Source organism: Theropithecus gelada, chromosome 6, assembly GCF_003255815.1.
Source record: "Theropithecus gelada isolate Dixy chromosome 6, Tgel_1.0, whole genome shotgun sequence".
Classification (NCBI taxonomy): domain Eukaryota; kingdom Metazoa; phylum Chordata; class Mammalia; order Primates; family Cercopithecidae; genus Theropithecus; species Theropithecus gelada.
Window position 1 is genome coordinate 163,519,200 of NC_037673.1, and position 18,214 is coordinate 163,537,413.

General features: G+C 35.4%; 1 protein-coding gene across 4 annotated transcripts in view; it reads left to right on the forward strand.

Annotated features, from left to right (window-relative positions):
- TENM2 (teneurin transmembrane protein 2) overlaps nucleotides 1–18,214 on the forward strand; it is a 985,093-nt gene that overhangs the window by 68,307 nt on the left and 898,572 nt on the right. For all 4 annotated transcript variants that reach the window (XM_025389012.1, XM_025389009.1, XM_025389010.1 and 1 more), the window contains exon 2: nucleotides 14,496–14,771. In XM_025389012.1, coding sequence (XP_025244797.1) covers nucleotides 14,496–14,771 — 276 coding nt within the window. The remainder of the gene's footprint in view (nucleotides 1–14,495; nucleotides 14,772–18,214) is intronic.

The following is an 18,214-nucleotide window of genomic DNA, read 5'->3' on the forward strand; positions in this document are numbered from 1 at the left end:
GGCTTCGCATTTAGTAAGCACCAATAATATTGGTCATATGAATGAATGCATGCACTAATGAATAAGGTTCTTTACCTTTGTTTTTCCAGCCCAAGGTCCCATTCTTTTAGGGTCTATGCCTCTTCTCATGTATTCCTGGCTCCCATATAGTAGGCTGTCTTTCTGTTCATGGTATCCTTCATTTATGGTGTGAGATAATGACGTAACAATGTATGTTAGGAATGAATATTCATTATAGGAAAAAGGACCTGAAAAATTTATCCTACTGGTTCTGCTGCTGTTTCTACTACAATGATTACTCTGCACTATTTTCTAAAATATTTTATTCAGGACCCCCTATTCTGGTTACACTGTTAAGTGTTTTCTAGTCATAGATAACTTTTATCTCAATAGGCTTATGAGGATAGGTATTACTAAGCTTGCTTCATAAATGAGAAGACTGGAGATTGGGAGTGGAAGTTTAATTAGATTGCGTACTATCAAACCATAAGTAGTGGAATAGGAATTCAAACTGTGGGCTACTCGCTTCTAAAATATTCTTAACCACAGATATACACAGTCTCTCACCTAGGGAACAAAGTGCATGGGTTTCCTGGCAGTATATCAGTCATACTGTGGTTTGGTCACATGTATTTTTGCTCCATAACTTTAGTCCAAATTGAATGGAACTTGAAAAGACATACAAATGAAGGTATTTCTATGTAGTGCAATTGAACATATGAGCAGGGAAATGCTGAGTGATGTGACATAGTAGACAACATTATGATATCACAAATAATTTAAAGTATGGAATTAAGATAGACTTATCCAAGGTTTTTATTTTTTAAATTTTTTAAATTGATTTTTTTTAAAGAAAGTCATAGAAAAGTACAGAGAAGAAAGCAAGCAATGAGCATCACTTGTAATTAACGAGTGTCAATATTTTGTCAAATTTGCCTCAAATTCTCTTTTTTTTCCTAATTGCATTCTTCTCCCTCCATCTCCAGAAATAATCACGATTAAGAATTTGATGTGTATTTTTCCAGTCCAAACTTATCTCTTTGCTATGTATGTGTCTATAAACAACATATAGCACTCATTATATCTTTCTTATTGTGTTTTTGTAACTGGACATTTGTAATTTGATATCTATCTCTCTTAAGACCAACACTATTATTTCTAATAATTCTCTACTCCTAAAATTGCCATTGTGTGGCAAATGATGGCCAGAGTTGAAGACCTTAAGTTCCTTTTGTCACTTTTTCAGGAGACTTTTTCTATCTAAACATCTTTTGTAACAAGCAATATATGAACAATGTTATTTAGCACATTTAACTCTGTCAACGGTTTTCAGTGGATAGTGTGAAGATCTTTTTTAAAAAATCATAACTCGATGCCTCTGGATATGCTGAAATCCTCATGAAACTGTTGTCTCTATTTTATGTGAATGCATCCATCAAGTGTTGATAGTAATGGTTGTAAGGTCCTTTGGTTTATAGCTCTAACCACATTGGGAATGATGTATTTTAGTGGAGAATTAGTCTCTGGCATTGCTGAAACTGATTACTTATAGTATCACTCACACCATGTATATAACAAGTGCTGATGGTGTAGTATTTCAGCTGTGATGACATAAGAATTTTTTTAACCTTATTGAGCCAGCTTCTGCCTTCTATTCTTGAACTCCTTTTTGACTTTGGCTGTGTGTGACTCAACAACTCTCTGTAAGTCAACAGCTGCCAGATGCTAAGTGTAATTAAGGCTTTACATGTATTTGTAACCTACGACATGTGTTTGGAAAACAGGAAGCAAGGTGGGAAAGGAAGAAAAGGAAAACTCTTGACTCAGTTTCAATTATCCTCTCCCTGTTTAATGGATGCTAACAGGCACTAGGAAGCTATGATCTGGCCTTTTTTATAAGCTCCATGGCTGGAGGCTTATTATGGTTTTAGACGAGTATCTACATCCCAACTGTAACTGGTGATGAAGCAGTTGATTTAAAAGAATTATTTTACAAACAAGAGTATATCATTAACATTTCCCCTCAAATATTTGTGGTCTAATATACAGTATGATTACTTACTGAGGCAAAGTATCTGCTACACATATATTCACCTGCTGATAGACTGTGATCCATCCATCTCGCTAGATGTCAGAATGCAGATGAGTTAATTCACTCTTGAGATCTAGAATAATTCTTCTGTGATAGGAAAGTCAAAGTGTTTTCAAAACATCAAGTACCTGATGGAAATAGGCACCTTGGTGAGTGCTGAAAATGCAAATGTCATGTGCCTTTTGGTTAATTTCAGTAATGTTAGCAGTATCTCTACTGATATCTCATTTTTTTTTTGTATTTTTATGGGAAAGTAAGATATTGTGTTACTTAATGGAGTAAATATTAAATATATCTAAATACATGCAGTTTAACTAGAAACTGCATTTTATTTACATTGTGGCAGAATAAGCTGAAAATAGAATCCCATTTCATTGCCTATCATTTTGTAGTTTTATACTTACTATTAATAGTAAAATAATAATAGCTCATATTGATCAACTTGTTGGGGTGTGTGTGTGTGTGTTACACACACCTACACACATATTTATTATATGTGACCGTAAGAGGCAAGTACCGTTATTCTCTCATTTTACAGGTAAGAAAATGGAAACAGGAGTATTAAATAGCTTGATCAGAACAACAGCAACAAAATAGTCCTCACAGCAAGTAAGAGCACTCTCCATCCAGGCAGACTTTAAAAAAAAAGATAGAAGAAGAAACAAAAATAAGCAAAAGTCAGAAATCTGAGCATTGAACTGTAAGCCCACAGTAGGTTTTCATTGTGAGCAAAGACTGCTACTAGAACTGCAATGGAGAAATGACCTGAGGCTTAGAGCAACAAGGACATGAAACTGAGATTTCTGTAGTAAGCCAGGAAACCTAAAAAGAGGTGTGTTTAACCCTACCACATGCACATTGCCTACGTAGAATCAAATACAAATTTTTTAGCAGGCAAGAATCCCAGTTTCGCCCCGTGTGATTTTTGAAAATTAAAATAAACGTGCATATCTAAAATTTAATATAATTACGTATGTAAGAAAACAAACCTTCATAGTTAAGTGTGAGCAAGTCCATAAATAATTGATCTTGACCTTTAAAGTTTTAAAACATTAGAATTTATCATATACATAACTTAACTATGTATAATAGAAAAACTAAACAATTGAAAAGCAATATCAATTTTATAATGAAATGCAAATTGTTGAAATTTAAAAAGTTTAGAACATAACAGTGAATGTGAATTCAAGCACAATTAAAGAAATACATAGACATAACTGGAAAAATAATAATAAGAAATTAGCAACAGACCGCACAGAGAGAAAAGAGATAAAAATACAACCGAAGCATTTAGAGAGAAAAAGGGTAGCATAAGATCAACTGACTTTAGTTGGTGAAAAGAATAGAGTATGGAAGTGAATAAACATGTAAAAGAGGCAATGACTGAGACTTTTTTATATTAAGAAATCATGAGCCGGGCGCGGTGGCTCAAGCCTGTAATCCCAGCACTTTGGGGGGCCAAGATGGGCGGATCACGAGGTCAGGAGATCGAGATCACCCTAGCTAATATGGTGAAACCCCGTCTCTACTAAAAAATGCAAAAAACTAGCCAGGCGAGGTGGCAGGCGCCTGTGGTCCCAGCTACTCGGGAGGCTGAGGTAGGAGAATGGCGTGAACCCGGGAGGCGGAGCTTGCAGTGAGCTGAGATCCGGCCACTGCACTCCAGCCTGGGCGACAGAGCAAGACTCCGTCTCAAAAAAAAAAAATCAATAGAGGCACCAAATATATCAAGTAAGATTAGAACTCTAAATAGACTGGTACAACATACATATTGTAGTCCCTAGAGCACCACTAAAAAATACGTGAAAAGATAGACAAAAAGCCTAGACAAAATTTAAATGAAAATTTTAAATAATTTATTAACTCACGACAAATTAGGCAAAGAAACACAGAGGGAGGAAAATACAGGGAGCACAAACAGGGAAACATAAATAATAAACCTAAATCCAATCATATCAGTAATTACATTAAATATAAATTGACTAGCATACCAATTAAAAGACAGAGGTTGTCAGATTACTTAAATAACAAGACCTAATTATATGCTGTCTACAAAAGGCATATGTTAAATGTAAAGACAACAGAAAAGTTGAAAGTGAATAAATGGAAATAGATGAATCACACGTTTATTGTTCACAATAAAAATAAGAAAGCTGGCTTGACTGCTTTATATAAGGCAAAATAGACTTTAAGATCACAAGAATTACAAGAGAAAAAGATGAACATTTCAAATTGATAAAAGGGTCAATTTATTCTAGAGATACAAAAGTCTATGTGCCTAATAACATAGTTTTACAGTGAGAAAGAGAAGGAATACAAGACAAAGCAAAATTAACCAAAAAAAAAAAAAAAAAGGGAGGAAAGAGAAAAAAAACAAAACTGGAGATTTAACTCTTTTCTCAGTAACTGAAAAACTATCTAGACAAAAATATAGGATATAGAGAATTTGAAAAACGTTGTCAACCACCTTGACGTAGTAGACATTTATAGGACACTACACACAAGAATTCTAGAATCACATTATTTTTCAAGTGAAAATTCTGCAATATATTCTATATGTTGGGCTATAAAATGTCTCAATAAGTTTCAAGATGGAAATCCTGGAGAGTTTGTTTTCTGTCCACCAAGTATGTAATTCAGAAATCAGTATCAATCAGACAAGTACCAGATATTTGGAAATAAAATTACACACTTCTAAGTAACCTATGGGTCAAAGAAGTAGATGAGAAGTTTAAAAATTTTGAGTGATTTGCATGCACAATACATTCAAATTTGGGGAGTACAGATAAAGAGGAAAATATTATAGGTTTGCATAATTACTTAAGAAATAAAGAAAATATTTCAAATCAGTGATCTACATTGCTACCCCAAGAACCTAGAGAAGGATGAGAAAACAAAACTCAAGTAGAAATAAATAAATAAGCAAGATAAGAGCAGAAATTAGGGAAATGGAAAATAAACAATACACTAAATTAAAGCCAACAGCTGTTTGAAAAATCGATGAAATAAAACTCCAGTAAGAATGATCAATTTAAAAAGAAAGAAAGGATCCCTCATATCAAAAATGAAAGAAAGAATATTGTTATAGATTTACACATATTAAAAAAGTCATAAATGGTTGATGAAATGGACAAATTCCCTGTAAAACACAATTAATATTAGAAAGCATATATTACCTCAAAAGTCTTTATTAGGACCACCATATGTTGATGATAAAATGTTCAATCCATCAGAAAGCTATAATGCTAAACTCATAATATGTACCTATAAAATAACCTTAAATAGACATAGAGCAAACATTGATGAAACAGTAGTGAGAAACACCCATCACAGTAAGAAATTTCAATATATATCTTACAATTATAGACAGGACACGCCAACAGCAGATTAGTAGCAATGTATAAAATGTATAGCATGAAATGCTTATAATAATAAAGAAGAATGTCTGAACATTAAAGACATAAAGGACCAAATTTTGAAGGTATAGAAAACAACAAATGAATGAACTCAAAGAAAGAAATAATTTGTATGCATAAGGGTAGAAATTAATAAACTAAAAAACATACAGACAGGAGATAGAGTCAGAAAAGCAGAAATTTTGTTTCTTTGAAAGAAAAAGACTATTATTGGTAAAAACCAATTCAGTTAAAAAAAAGAAGGCACAAATAAATATTCTGAGGAATGAAAATAAAGACAGTATTCTACAAACCCAGCAGAAATTTTTAATAAGCCTAAACAATACATGGATAACCTATTGTATTTATGTCAACCTATTTGAAATTATAAATGAAATGGGCACGTTCCTGGAAAATTTATTGTTCCTAAATTTTCTAAATCAACTCACTACAAAATGGAAAATAGTAATAATTCTATATAAAGAAATAAAGCAAGTTTCTTCCTCTGTAGACTGATGATCATCATAATAGCTACATTTGTTTTGTGGTTATTCTGATGCAGGCAACAATCTAAGCATTTTCTGCTGCTTTCTGTCATTCAGTACCCTCCTCCACCCTGTGAAGGTAGGTGCTATTTTTCTGTCCATTTTATAAATGAGTAAATGAAGTCAGCAGAAGTAATTAATTCTCAGACTATCTGGTCAACAAGTATTTTTAAAACAGACAATCTAACTCCTGATTTTCTTAACCTTAGGCTATATGGTGACTGTTTTGTGGGGCTGCTTTTTTAATTAAAAGGGAAAACTATATAAAAGCATTTAGGACAGTGCTTGACACATTTTGAAGCCCTAGTAAATGTAAACTAATCTAGTAGCCTTGCAGCTAACTCACTACTGTCCTCTTTCCCTCTCTCTCTGATGAAAACAATTGTTTAGGGAGGCAGAGTCTCATAGAGTCAGGTGAATGTACATGTTTGTAATGTTCTCACTTAGGATAACTGATTGGTATAGTTTTTAATACTGAAATTGATTTTTAATCTTGTTAGAATTTTCATCAGCAGAAAACCATCTCCAACTAGCCAAGCTCCTGGACATTTCATTATTCATTATGAACTGCCAGTTTTTCAGCGGAACCTTTGTGTTGTGGCTGATTTTGGGTTTTCCAAATTGGGCATTGTTCAGATTTCCCGCTGGAATGGGAAAATGCCACCACACCAGAGGAGAATGCCACCTTCGTCTTTCTCTTTGAAAATTATAAGCTTACAGGAAAACCTAGGATACTGGAAAGTCTCCTGTCTTCACTAGCCATCTTGGTGTTTCCTTGATTTAGAATGTGTTTATTCATATTGGAATGGTTGTAGTCACAAATTGTAAATGTTTGGACACATCAGAAGACATTTATATAGATTAAAATAATTAGTCTAAAAGTTTACAAACATCAAAATATCAATCTCTTAGGTGTCATACATTAAAAAATGTAATTCTTAAAGTACACTTTTGAAATACAAATATTTGACTTAAACTTTTATGAATAATAATGCATGTACACGTACTCTGTTGTTTTAAGCCAGAGGATTTTGGGTGAACAGTTTTATCAACATTGGGAAAATATCTAAATATGTAAAAACAGATGAACTTTAAAAGGGCATTAAAAGAGAGTTTATGTGAAGACTTTCAGGATATACAAGCATAAAATATTAGTATTCATAAATAGTTCCTTCGGTGCCTTCCAAAGTGGTGATCAGTGGATATGTAAATATGTAGGCTTTTATATTTGTATAAAAATAATATTTTAGATAATGTTGATAATGGTTTTAAACTGATTATTTTGTATGGCTTACACATATCTATAATTGCTCAACATTTAAATATAGCATATTTAAACTAAATGTGAGATAGCAATTTGGCATTTCATTTTGATTTGTCAAACAGAAATAAAATTATATTTTATCACTTATAACTGCTACATTTTGCTTGATGACATTCTATGGGCAAAAGCTGAGGGCCTCATGTCAAATTACTTCAATTTCTTTGATAAAAAGCACTATAACATTATAATTTCTATCTTTTTCTTAAATATCTGCTAGAAAAAAATGGACTCCATATTCATTCTTGACTTTAAAATGTACGCTCTAACATTTGCACAAGAAAAGTGACCCATGATGTTTACAAGGGATTCTCTTTGTTTTAGGATGAATGATTTTAGAAAAAGCCCACTTAAAAAAGGAATCAATGTTCAAAAGAATGAATATTTCAAATTAAATAGTAAAAATAATTTATTGCAACTGTATCTTGAAAAAAATAAACCTAATTTTCAAAACTATATTTCAGTTTATGTTTACTTTTATTTACTATTAGAACTATGCATATTTTGCATAGTTCAGTTTAAATTTAATATTATTCACTATTTGAATGATACATATTTTTTTCAAAATGATAAAGAATATCAGTTTGGGGGTGGAGCATATATATTCATGTTACAGCAAAATTGTTTCATTGTACCACATTATATCTTTCCCTTTAGGCTTGCATTTTGCAGCAGGATCATAGAGAGTCATTTTTTCCAAAAAATATTTGATGAGTTCATTAATTTTCCTAAGGGCTTCTCATTCACCTTTTATTTAAATAATTATCATTGCTCATTCAAGTTGAGATTTTCTTGGTACGTGGTATGACCAGTGATTTTTTACTATATCCTGGCCAATTGAAATATTACATTATGAAACCCTGGATCATATTTAAATCTTCTGTTACAGTAAGCCTCTCTGACACTGAGCCAATGGGAATACTGGGATACTGTGTCTTGACTACCAGGTGAATGTAAAGGTCCATCCACTGTGTGTACTCTGACAAGGTGGGGAAGACGGTGCAGTGAAAGAGTGCTGCTTCATTGCTGCAGGGCAGAGATGGGTTTTTAGAAACCTCCCCGCCCCCCACCCCCGGCCTCTGCCGATGACAACCTCATTGAGAGGGAGAGAGTTATCTCCTTACCATTCCCCACAAGTCCCCTTCTGATTGTGTTGGTGAAATTAGATTTAACATTTAGCCTTCTCTGCCCTCAGCAAGGAGAGGGAGGGCTGGGGATAAAAGTCCAGGATTCCTGCGCTGCTGGTCTCCACGGACAACACTTGGTCTTTTAAAATTTTACCCTGGTGTGTTTGTAGAAGTGTAGGGATGGGGCTCCTTGCTATAGCAGGCTGTTCTTGGGGCTTGTTTTGTCCACTGCCATTTCCAATTTGCAGGTTTCTCTAGCACCAGGTTTGGGACACATGAGGCAAAAATAAATCTCAGGGAACTCGCCACCATGTAGTTCCTGCGGCTCCAGGACCCTGTTAAATCTACCTCCTTCCCTCCCATTTCTCAGAAACTGCTTATGTGGTTTTTGTCTGTAATGTCCAGGGTTTTTAGCTGTACTTAGTGGGAAAAGTAGAGAAGGGGAACAATGAATCTTGGTCCAGAACCAGATGTCTTGTCAAATCAGATTTTGACGTTCCCATCATCGTGAGCACACTATTTCTATCTTCTCTTGTTAACTGGCTTAATTCTGTTAGATTTTGGTTATTCTGTGACCTTTTTATGAACTAAATTTTTTTTTTTTTTGGCATACTTTTTGTTGACTTCATGGAAATCTGCAACTTCCCAAGTTTTACAATCTAATTACAGATTGGCACCATATTACTTTCTGCTCTCAGTAAGAAATTACTTACTTACACATTGATATGGTAGTTAATATGAGAAGAGCTACTAGGAGAAAGTGGGCAGGGATAGGTGAGGATTAATTTTGTAAGTGGTCATTCGTGACTATTTTCATGTTATTACAATTTTATTTCTCTGTATAAAGTTTCTTCTCTTAAATTCAGGGTACTTGCATTATAAACATTTAGACAATGAGAGTTTTCTGTATTGCATTCTCACTTTACTACAGTTAACTTTTATCTTCTTGCCCTTGTAGTAGAAAAATCTGTTCCAGTGCTGACATTTTCAGTGCTATTTGTATATCCTGGTATTACCATGACATGATAATTCTGACTTAACTACATATGTGCTTTTCCTAGTTAAAGGTTATTTCAAAGTTGGTAAAAACTTATAAAATAAAGCCATAATCACAATGCACATACATAAATCTCCTTAAAATTGCATCCCAAGTAGAATTAGTGGGTGAAAGGATGACTCTTGAATTCTGTTGCGAAATTTCTCTCTAAAAAAGGCATGGAGAGGATCTGGATTATACAATGTGGTTACGATCAAGAAAAGACAATTTAATGTCCAAGATATTTATCAAGAGAATTATTTTCAGACTTGTGTTCCCCTCTTTTGATCACTGAACAGTTTTTAGATGTTAACATTCTTTCCTAACCTTAAATTACACTAAAATTGCTTTATGTAAATATTATAGATTACATGTAATCATTTATCTATAAAAATATTGATTCTGGCCTCGATAATGTACTCTGGGGCCACACTGGGTGAGTTACTGGCAACAGCCATGGAGCTCGTCCCTGAAATAAAATGCATTGGCACATCATCCATATGCACTTTAATCAGTGCTATCGGGAGACTGGAGGCAGATAGAAGATAAATAATAAATACGTATTCCATGAATACTGATATATTGTGCCTCCTCGTTATCTTTCTGCAAGATAGTAAAGAAGAAATGAAGGGTTCATGGCTTTCCACTAGAAATCTTAGCTTGGAGAATCACATGTTGAGTAGTTTCTCTCTTCCATTCAAAGCTGCCATGGAGCTTACTAAAGACTTAATTGTGCAAGATGAATTAGGGCAAAATCAGTCTTCCATCGATGAGCAAAGTAAGTGCAAAATGGTAAGTTGAGCTGGTATTAAAGATGCTTCCATACTAACTTACATTCTGAGAAGTGTGTATAGAGTGCGGGGCTTCTTGCTGTAAGATAAAATACATGGAAAACAATGGTTGGAAATCGATCCATATAGAGGAATGTTTGGGAAAACTGGGTGTGGTATGAGCAAACTGAAGTAGGTATGTGTGATAGCTTCTCAATGGAGTAAATCCCCAGTCCTTCGGAGCGTTCACCCCAAACTAGATGAACAGCTGGTGAACAGGCTGTGAAAGCATGAGGCTTGGACCACTAGGTGACCTCCCTGGCTCCCTGTTCTTTTTTCTTTTTTTGAGACAGAGTTTCACTCTTGTTGCCCAGGCTTAGGCTGGAGTACAATGGCGTGAACTCAGCTCACCACAACCTCCGCCTCCCAGGTTCAAGTGATTCTCCTGCCTCAGCCTCCCGAGTAGCTGGGATTACAGGCATGCACCTCCACCCCCGGCTAATTTTGTATTTTTAGTAGAAACGGGGTTTCTCCACGTTGGTCAAGCTGGTCTGGAAGTCTTGACCTCAGGTGATCCATCTGCCTCGGCTTCCCAAAGTGCTGGGATTACGGGAGTGAGCCACCGTGCCCGGCCTGTTCTCTTCCTATGTAGTATTTATCACTGTATGGATTGCACTCTGTTTATGTGATTCTTTGATTAATGCCTTTTTCCCCGATTAGACTGTAAATGTCATGGACTATATTTTTATAATGCATACTGTTATATCCCTGATGCCTTGCACAGCACTAGGAACAATAAATATTTGTTGAATGATTTAATAACTGGATAGACCCATTTTTTTTTTCTTTCTCCTGCGTATATGACTCGCTAGCTTCATATGTTAAGCCAGCATGCCTGGAAAAAGCTTGGTCCAGAACCTGTCCCAGGTGTTAACACTTTCAACGAGGTTCCTATTCTTTGAGTTAGTGGAGGTTAGAAAGATACCAAACTAGGAACTATGGGGAAATGGTGGCATTGGCAAGGAATGATCCTGTTGGAAGGTGAAGATGAAAAGGTAATTTTTTTTAAAAAATCAATATTGATTTTATAGGAAAATCTTCCTTTCTATATATACCAATGTAAACATACTCATTTACCTTTTCCTGGCAAATTCAGCACAGAACTTCCAATTTTCTTTATAATGTTGCTCCTTTGTGGCTCCGGGGCTATAAGCTTGAAGTGGAAACTCTTAAAGTACACTTTTTCTTTTCTAACATTTGTGGTTACTTTTTAAATGTATGCAAATCTTACCGGATTCATGAAGATCTCAAGTTTGTTTTCTCATAAAAATAAGATTTCAATTTCTTTTCTCAGGTAAATTTAACTAAAGAAGGGGCACTGTGTGTATTCCATGTGGTCCCATGGCCTCGGCCCACTGTTACCTCTGGAACCCAGGCCAAAAAACACATGCAATGCTCTTCACAGAGACTGCGGTCCTCACACAGCTGTTTCTTCTTTCCCGAGGAGATCTTTGAAAGTAGTTCTAGATAATGAGATGTGGGAAAGCTATCTGAAAAGTTGTCTTAATACACACCCACTCCATTTTAAATGGGATTATATACCTACAAATCCTCACATGTGGAATAAAAATATGTGTGTTTTAGTTTGGATTTTCATTTATTGTGGGAAAATGAATCAACATATCTTATGACTCTGTCCAGAAGGAACTTGATCTCTAAGGACAAGATGGAGGACTATTACTCTAAAATGACCTTTTTTTCAATGACTTAAGGATGAGAAAAGCAACAACGGAAAGATCTTGCCATATTGTATATACACACATACACACACACTCAGTAACTTCATTCTCATAGGCTACTGAGACTGAAATATACATTTTAATATATAATTATGAGACAGTACCTAATTACCAAGGATGCAAACTGGAACTGAATACGCTGGGCAGAGAATTTCAGACAGCATGATAAACCGCACCCAGGGAATAAACAGCAGCACTTAGCACTGTGCTGATGGCAGAGAGGACTTCCCTCTTCACTGCACAGGTAGTGGGTTATCAGCCCATGCTGACAGGAATCTGCACTTGGGTTTACTCTCCAATGAATAAGTTTCATTCTGAAGAGACAATTATGTATAGAATTGGGCTTGATTCCATTTACACAACCAAATTAGGCTGGGAAAGCTCAGTGTGCAGTGAAGACAAGAAAAAAACTCAGAATAAAAAGACATATGTCTATTACAAATTAAAGTCCCACAAGGTTAATGTGAACTAAACAGTGGTTTGGTGCTTTGTAAAATAAAAGGTAAAAAACGATATTGAGTATGTAGGCTACCACAGCGTGTCAAGTTACATCAAGAGTTTAGAGACATGAATGATATGGAATGGCCTTTATGTAACAGATATACTTAGAGTGGGTAAACTCCTGGCTTTGGTATTATTTATGAGGTTTTCTCCACTCTTAGCAGAGAAGTGCATTTCTTCACTGCATTTACTTTTCATTGTCATAAATTGGTTAAAGACAAAAGAAATCAGCATTATACATCAGTAAGTAGAGTGGACCACTTGATTCTATCTATTTCTCATTGAAACCTTAAAATATCTCTTAAAGAGCCAAATAGTAAAGCGCACAAATAAATAAACTGCACAAAAATGTTGCCAGGTTAGCTTTGGCTGGAGACTGCTGACACCGTAGAAGCAGCACAGGCTGGGGATCTGCAGGTACAGAGGTGAACCCTGGATCTGCTGTGTGCCCAGGTGTGACCTTGGACATGGTGTTTAACCTCTGCTTGTAAAGAGGCGATGTCAACACCTAAAATGCTGAGTGATGATGGTATTTAAGTGGCATAAAGCCTAAAGGTAGCTGGCCCATTTTCTGACACCTAATAACACACATGTTTATAGAACATGATAACATTTTCAATAAAAACCTATTCTCTTTGCTTCCTGTCAGATCATGAGTTCACCCCTATAGGTCTTCATGTGCACACATTCACTTTCCATAAGTGAAGCCTACTTGTGACTTTAAATTGTGTTAGCAAAGAGAGATTCTTTGATACCATTTAAAAACCAAAGGAGTAGCTCTTCATCTCTAGGTTGCTGATTTCAGTGACACATTACATATACATACCTAACATAACTTCATTTCTGCCAGTGATGGGCCATGTATACAACAGTGGTCTTGTAGGATTATAATAGTGTATTTTTAGTGTGTCTTTTCTATGTTCAAATACAAAAAATACTTGCCATTATGTTACTTTGCCTATGGTATTCAGTTCAGTAACATGCTCTGCAGGTCTGTAGTGTAAGAGCAGTACGCTAAACCAAAGCCTAGGTGTGTAATAGGCTAGACCATCTAGGTTTGTGTAAGTCACTCTGATGTTCTCAGAGCAAACATCACCTAAGGACACATTGCTCAGAACGTATCCCTCTCTTTAAGCAATGCATGACAGCATTTATTAAAAATGACTAATTTGGCACATATTATCATATGAGGCACACAATCACCCTGAGAAGATTTTAAGAGATTAATGCCCAGATTTCACAAATGAGAAAATTGGGGTTCGTGGAGTTAAGAGAATTGCCATAAATGAGACTGTTGTCAGTGGAAAGCTAGGACGGGCACCCAGGTATTTTAGCTGCCACTCATATTTATCAGTGGGTTAAGGCTGTAAGACATGAACCTTAAATTGATCCCTGCATAGGGATCAGATCCAGGTATTGCGACCATCAAGATGCTTGACCTTGGATAAATGCCTTAAATCCTCTGGTCCCCGGTTTCGTCATCTACATAAGGATTACACTAATATTGTCATCTTCATAAAGATGCAAAACTTTAAGAAATATAAAATGAAAGTTGTAAAATAAAAGGTGCACAAGTAATCACTTGGTGTATATTAGCTATTATACATTCAGAGTTTTTTTCACCTACATGGAGTTACCTAGACAATAGTGTCAACATACCTAAAAATCTCTGAAATAAAATCTGAGCATTCTGTCCTATAATCGATATTTACTTTCTTTCTTTTGTTTGTTTCTCAAAGGTATCCCACTGTCCTGAATACTCTTGTCCAAGATCTGTTTCTGTACACCACGGTGAATTTCATGTATTTGTCAGATGGGAAAAGTGTCTGCTTTGTTTTGTAAGACTACATTTTAACTTTGTAAAGCATCTCACAAATTTTAATCAGCTTCTCTGTCACTCTCACCCTAGGAACCAACTTCACCCTTGCGGAACTGGGCATCTGTGAGCCCTCCCCACACCGAAGCGGCTACTGCTCTGACATGGGGATCCTTCACCAGGGCTACTCCCTTAGCACAGGGTCTGATGCCGACTCCGACACCGAGGGAGGGATGTCTCCAGAACACGCCATCAGACTGTGGGGGAGAGGAATAAAATCCAGGCGCAGTTCCGGCCTGTCCAGTCGTGAAAACTCGGCCCTTACCCTGACTGACTCTGACAACGAAAATAAATCAGATGATGAGAACGGTAGGCCCGCTTCTTAAATACCTTTTTATGTTCTGTGCACTGCACCACGTGGGGCTTCGAATGTTTTTGTTTTTTAATAAAGTGGCGTCATAAAACCATTCATTTTCTTTAAAGTCGACCTTGTCTCCACAGTGTGAGCTGGGGGGGAAATAAACCAGCAACCCTCCAGCACACAAGAAATGAGAAGAGAATTTTAAAATCACATTTTGATGATAACACAGCATTCAGGTGTAGTCAGTTGGTCTTATTAGCAAGTAAATTACATTGCAAAAGAGGCAGCTTGATAAACTATGACCTATACCTAGAAAATGTCCTCTCTCCACAAGTTTCTAGGTCTTTGTATTGATTTCCCCTTCCCAGTAAATGGAAACCTGGGTTATTTTTTTTCATGAAGATCTCTTAAGAATCTCACCTTATCTTAGACTTTCATTTCCAGGCAGCAATGCCTCATATCCGTATTGAAGATCAAACTTGGAACAGATGCTCTGGAGCTTAATAATGACAAATAGGAAGAGACTTGTCTTCAAAAAAAAAAAGAAGAATTCTTTATATGTTTACTTTTCCCCTTGGCACCTATGTAGGTTAATAGTTTCCTGCATCTTCTGTCACAAATCACTATTGCCTATCCATCAGCTTTCTAGGTGGGGTTTAATGAAACTTTGAAAATTAAATCCTTCCAATCATTAAGCAGTAAATATAGAGAAGCCTAAGCAAGTCATTGAAGAGATAAGGTGCTTATTTGTGGGTTTCTGAGCAATTCCGAAGTGTGTTTAGTCAAAAACATTTTTTAAAAAGATAAATTGCATTAGGTTACAGCCGATTTAAGAAGAAAACATCAAATGCTATGTGGTGTGTTATAAATAGATTGCATGTTTGCTAAAAGAATTACCATTACCATTAAAATGTTTACAAATAGATCAGTTAAGAATGTTTATATAAAATATTATAAACTTCTACCAGAGCAGCTTTAAATATTTCCTTTCATTTAAAAAAGAAAAAGGAAATTTGCAGGCGGACAGCTTGTTGTGAATGCAAAAGCATAGCTAAATATCATTTAATCTCAAAACTGTGTTGAAAATACATCATTTCCTGGGTAAGTCTCACATACTCAAAAAGATGTCACTTTTTTGCATTTAAATTTATGTTTAATTTTGAAATAATTTATTCTACAGTGGGGACAAGGGGATGTGCCTTACTTATGCCTCCGTTCATGTAGCTAATCAAGGTGTACTCTCAAGGAAAAATCTGCACTTGACTCCTTTTGAATTTTAACAAAATTCTGACACTTGGCACATTTGACACTCTGAGGTGCTTATTTGATAGGAAATTACTTTTAGAAGTTTCCATAAAAGCATATGTTGAATCCATTTACTGATGTCCTTTTTCAACTTCATTGTGTGTGTCAGATACTATTTAGATGAAGGCAATTTGATGGCCTAATAAATAAAATCACTTGTTATCCAAGAATTTATGGCACATTTTAAACAAGGAATTTTAGCAAGTCCCTCATAGTTGGTATTCTTACACCTATGGAGGGAACCATCTATGCAGAGTTGTTTATACATATTTATAGACCTGCACCTTCTCCCGTTTAAGTTATATGCATCTTAAAAACTCATCTAATGAGGGGGTGTTTCCAGTGAAGCCAAGGGCACAAAATATGCTTGCCATGAATTTACCTAGAAGAGTTATGGATGAAAAAAATCTGAAATTAATCATGTATTTGGTAGACCAATAGTAGTTTCATTTTTTTCAGTATTATTCAAAACATCATATTTGAATAATTTTAACTTTCTGTGAGTCTATATAAATCCCTGCATACTGATAAGAAATAAACTCTTAGATACAGTGTCCCGATTATTTCCTGTAGTGCTAGTTGCAATGCAGTCAGAATTACATAAAGAAAATATACTTAGAAGCACTAAGCAACTCTGTATGTGAGTGTGGCTGGCAAGGCACAAAGGAGGTATTGAAGTCAGAGTTCAAATTAGATGAGAGATGGTTATTTTAAAACATACAGGTAGACTGTCTTTCTTTTTACTTTTAAAACATTTTTTTCAATATTTTACATATTGAAAAGAGGTACATAATGTGTCTTCTGTTCTCATTCTTGGCCAGAAATAAAAATAAGAAATTTTACACATCACATCATAAACTCTTTAAGCAAATAAAAATTGAAGTGTGAGCAACTCTGCAGGCAGAGGTGTTAACTTCAGCAAACTTCTTGCTCTTTCTCTCTGACGAATTCTGTTTAGCTCACAAAGAAATCAATGCTTTTTCACATCACTGATTTTATGAAGTTTGGGAATGTATTATCATATAGATTGACAGTTGCCCCACTGGTTCCACACCACGGCATGGACACTTACAAAGCCATCATTAATTTCTCACACTTGTACCCAGCGATGGCTTCCTCCATAATAAACACTGTGTCCTTCAGAACCAAATCAATAACCTTTTAGGTATGCCTTTCTTGAAGAGGAAGTAACAGGAATCTATACTTTGAGATAGAAGCTCTCCAATTTAATTTTAGGTTTTAAAGACACATGGTCATAAAATGAATCTTTTCTGTGGGATTCCATATGTTTTAATTTCATTTCATGGTGGGATTTTAGGATACATGGATTTTTCACTGCGCTTATTTAAAAATCTCCCTTAAAAAATTCCAATTGTGATTTTGCTAAGCATAGTTAGTGAGTGAAGACAGCTTCCTTTTTGGTGATAAGAAGTGTGTGTACAGTCTGCACAGTCATATAGTAAAATCTCTAACTTTGCCAACAGTTCTCCCTAGATCAATGTTGATTGTGCTTCCTATGTGCTGCTGTGACAAAAATGACCCATTGGATAACTTGACAGTCCCATCAAACAGGTGAACCTGTCTTTCTTTCTTTTTCCTTTTTTTTTTGGTAGTATAGATACCAGAGTGCTGCATACTACACTCACTAATTTAGCCACTACATTAGCATTGTGCTGGCTTGGCTCGGATTACTTCAAATAGATAAAACTCTCAGATTCATGTTATCTTTTCAGGTTCTTTAATCCTATCTTGAAGTCAATGATGATTTGGCTAGAAATGGCAATGAGAGTTGAGAACAACTTGGTCAAGTTTTTGCTGCTGTGAAATTTGACGACATCCAGAGAAAGGGCTTTCCTAGTAACCTTAAATTAGAATCCATACTTTTGTTCAGTAATAAATGACCCCCTTAAAATATGTCCTCTCTAAGACCATTTGTATTATCTGAGTTATGGAGAAAATGGCACAGTCACTAATACACAAGAATAACTAATTGCCTCCTTAAAGATGCAAAGTAGCACAAACTGTAAAAATCTGGTCTGTGTTCTCTTGACTCCCTCAGGTAATTTCTTCACCTTGGGACTTAAAAATATCCTTCAGTTTTTTTTTTGTCTTCCAGCAAAATTCTAGTTTCAGTTATTTCATTGGA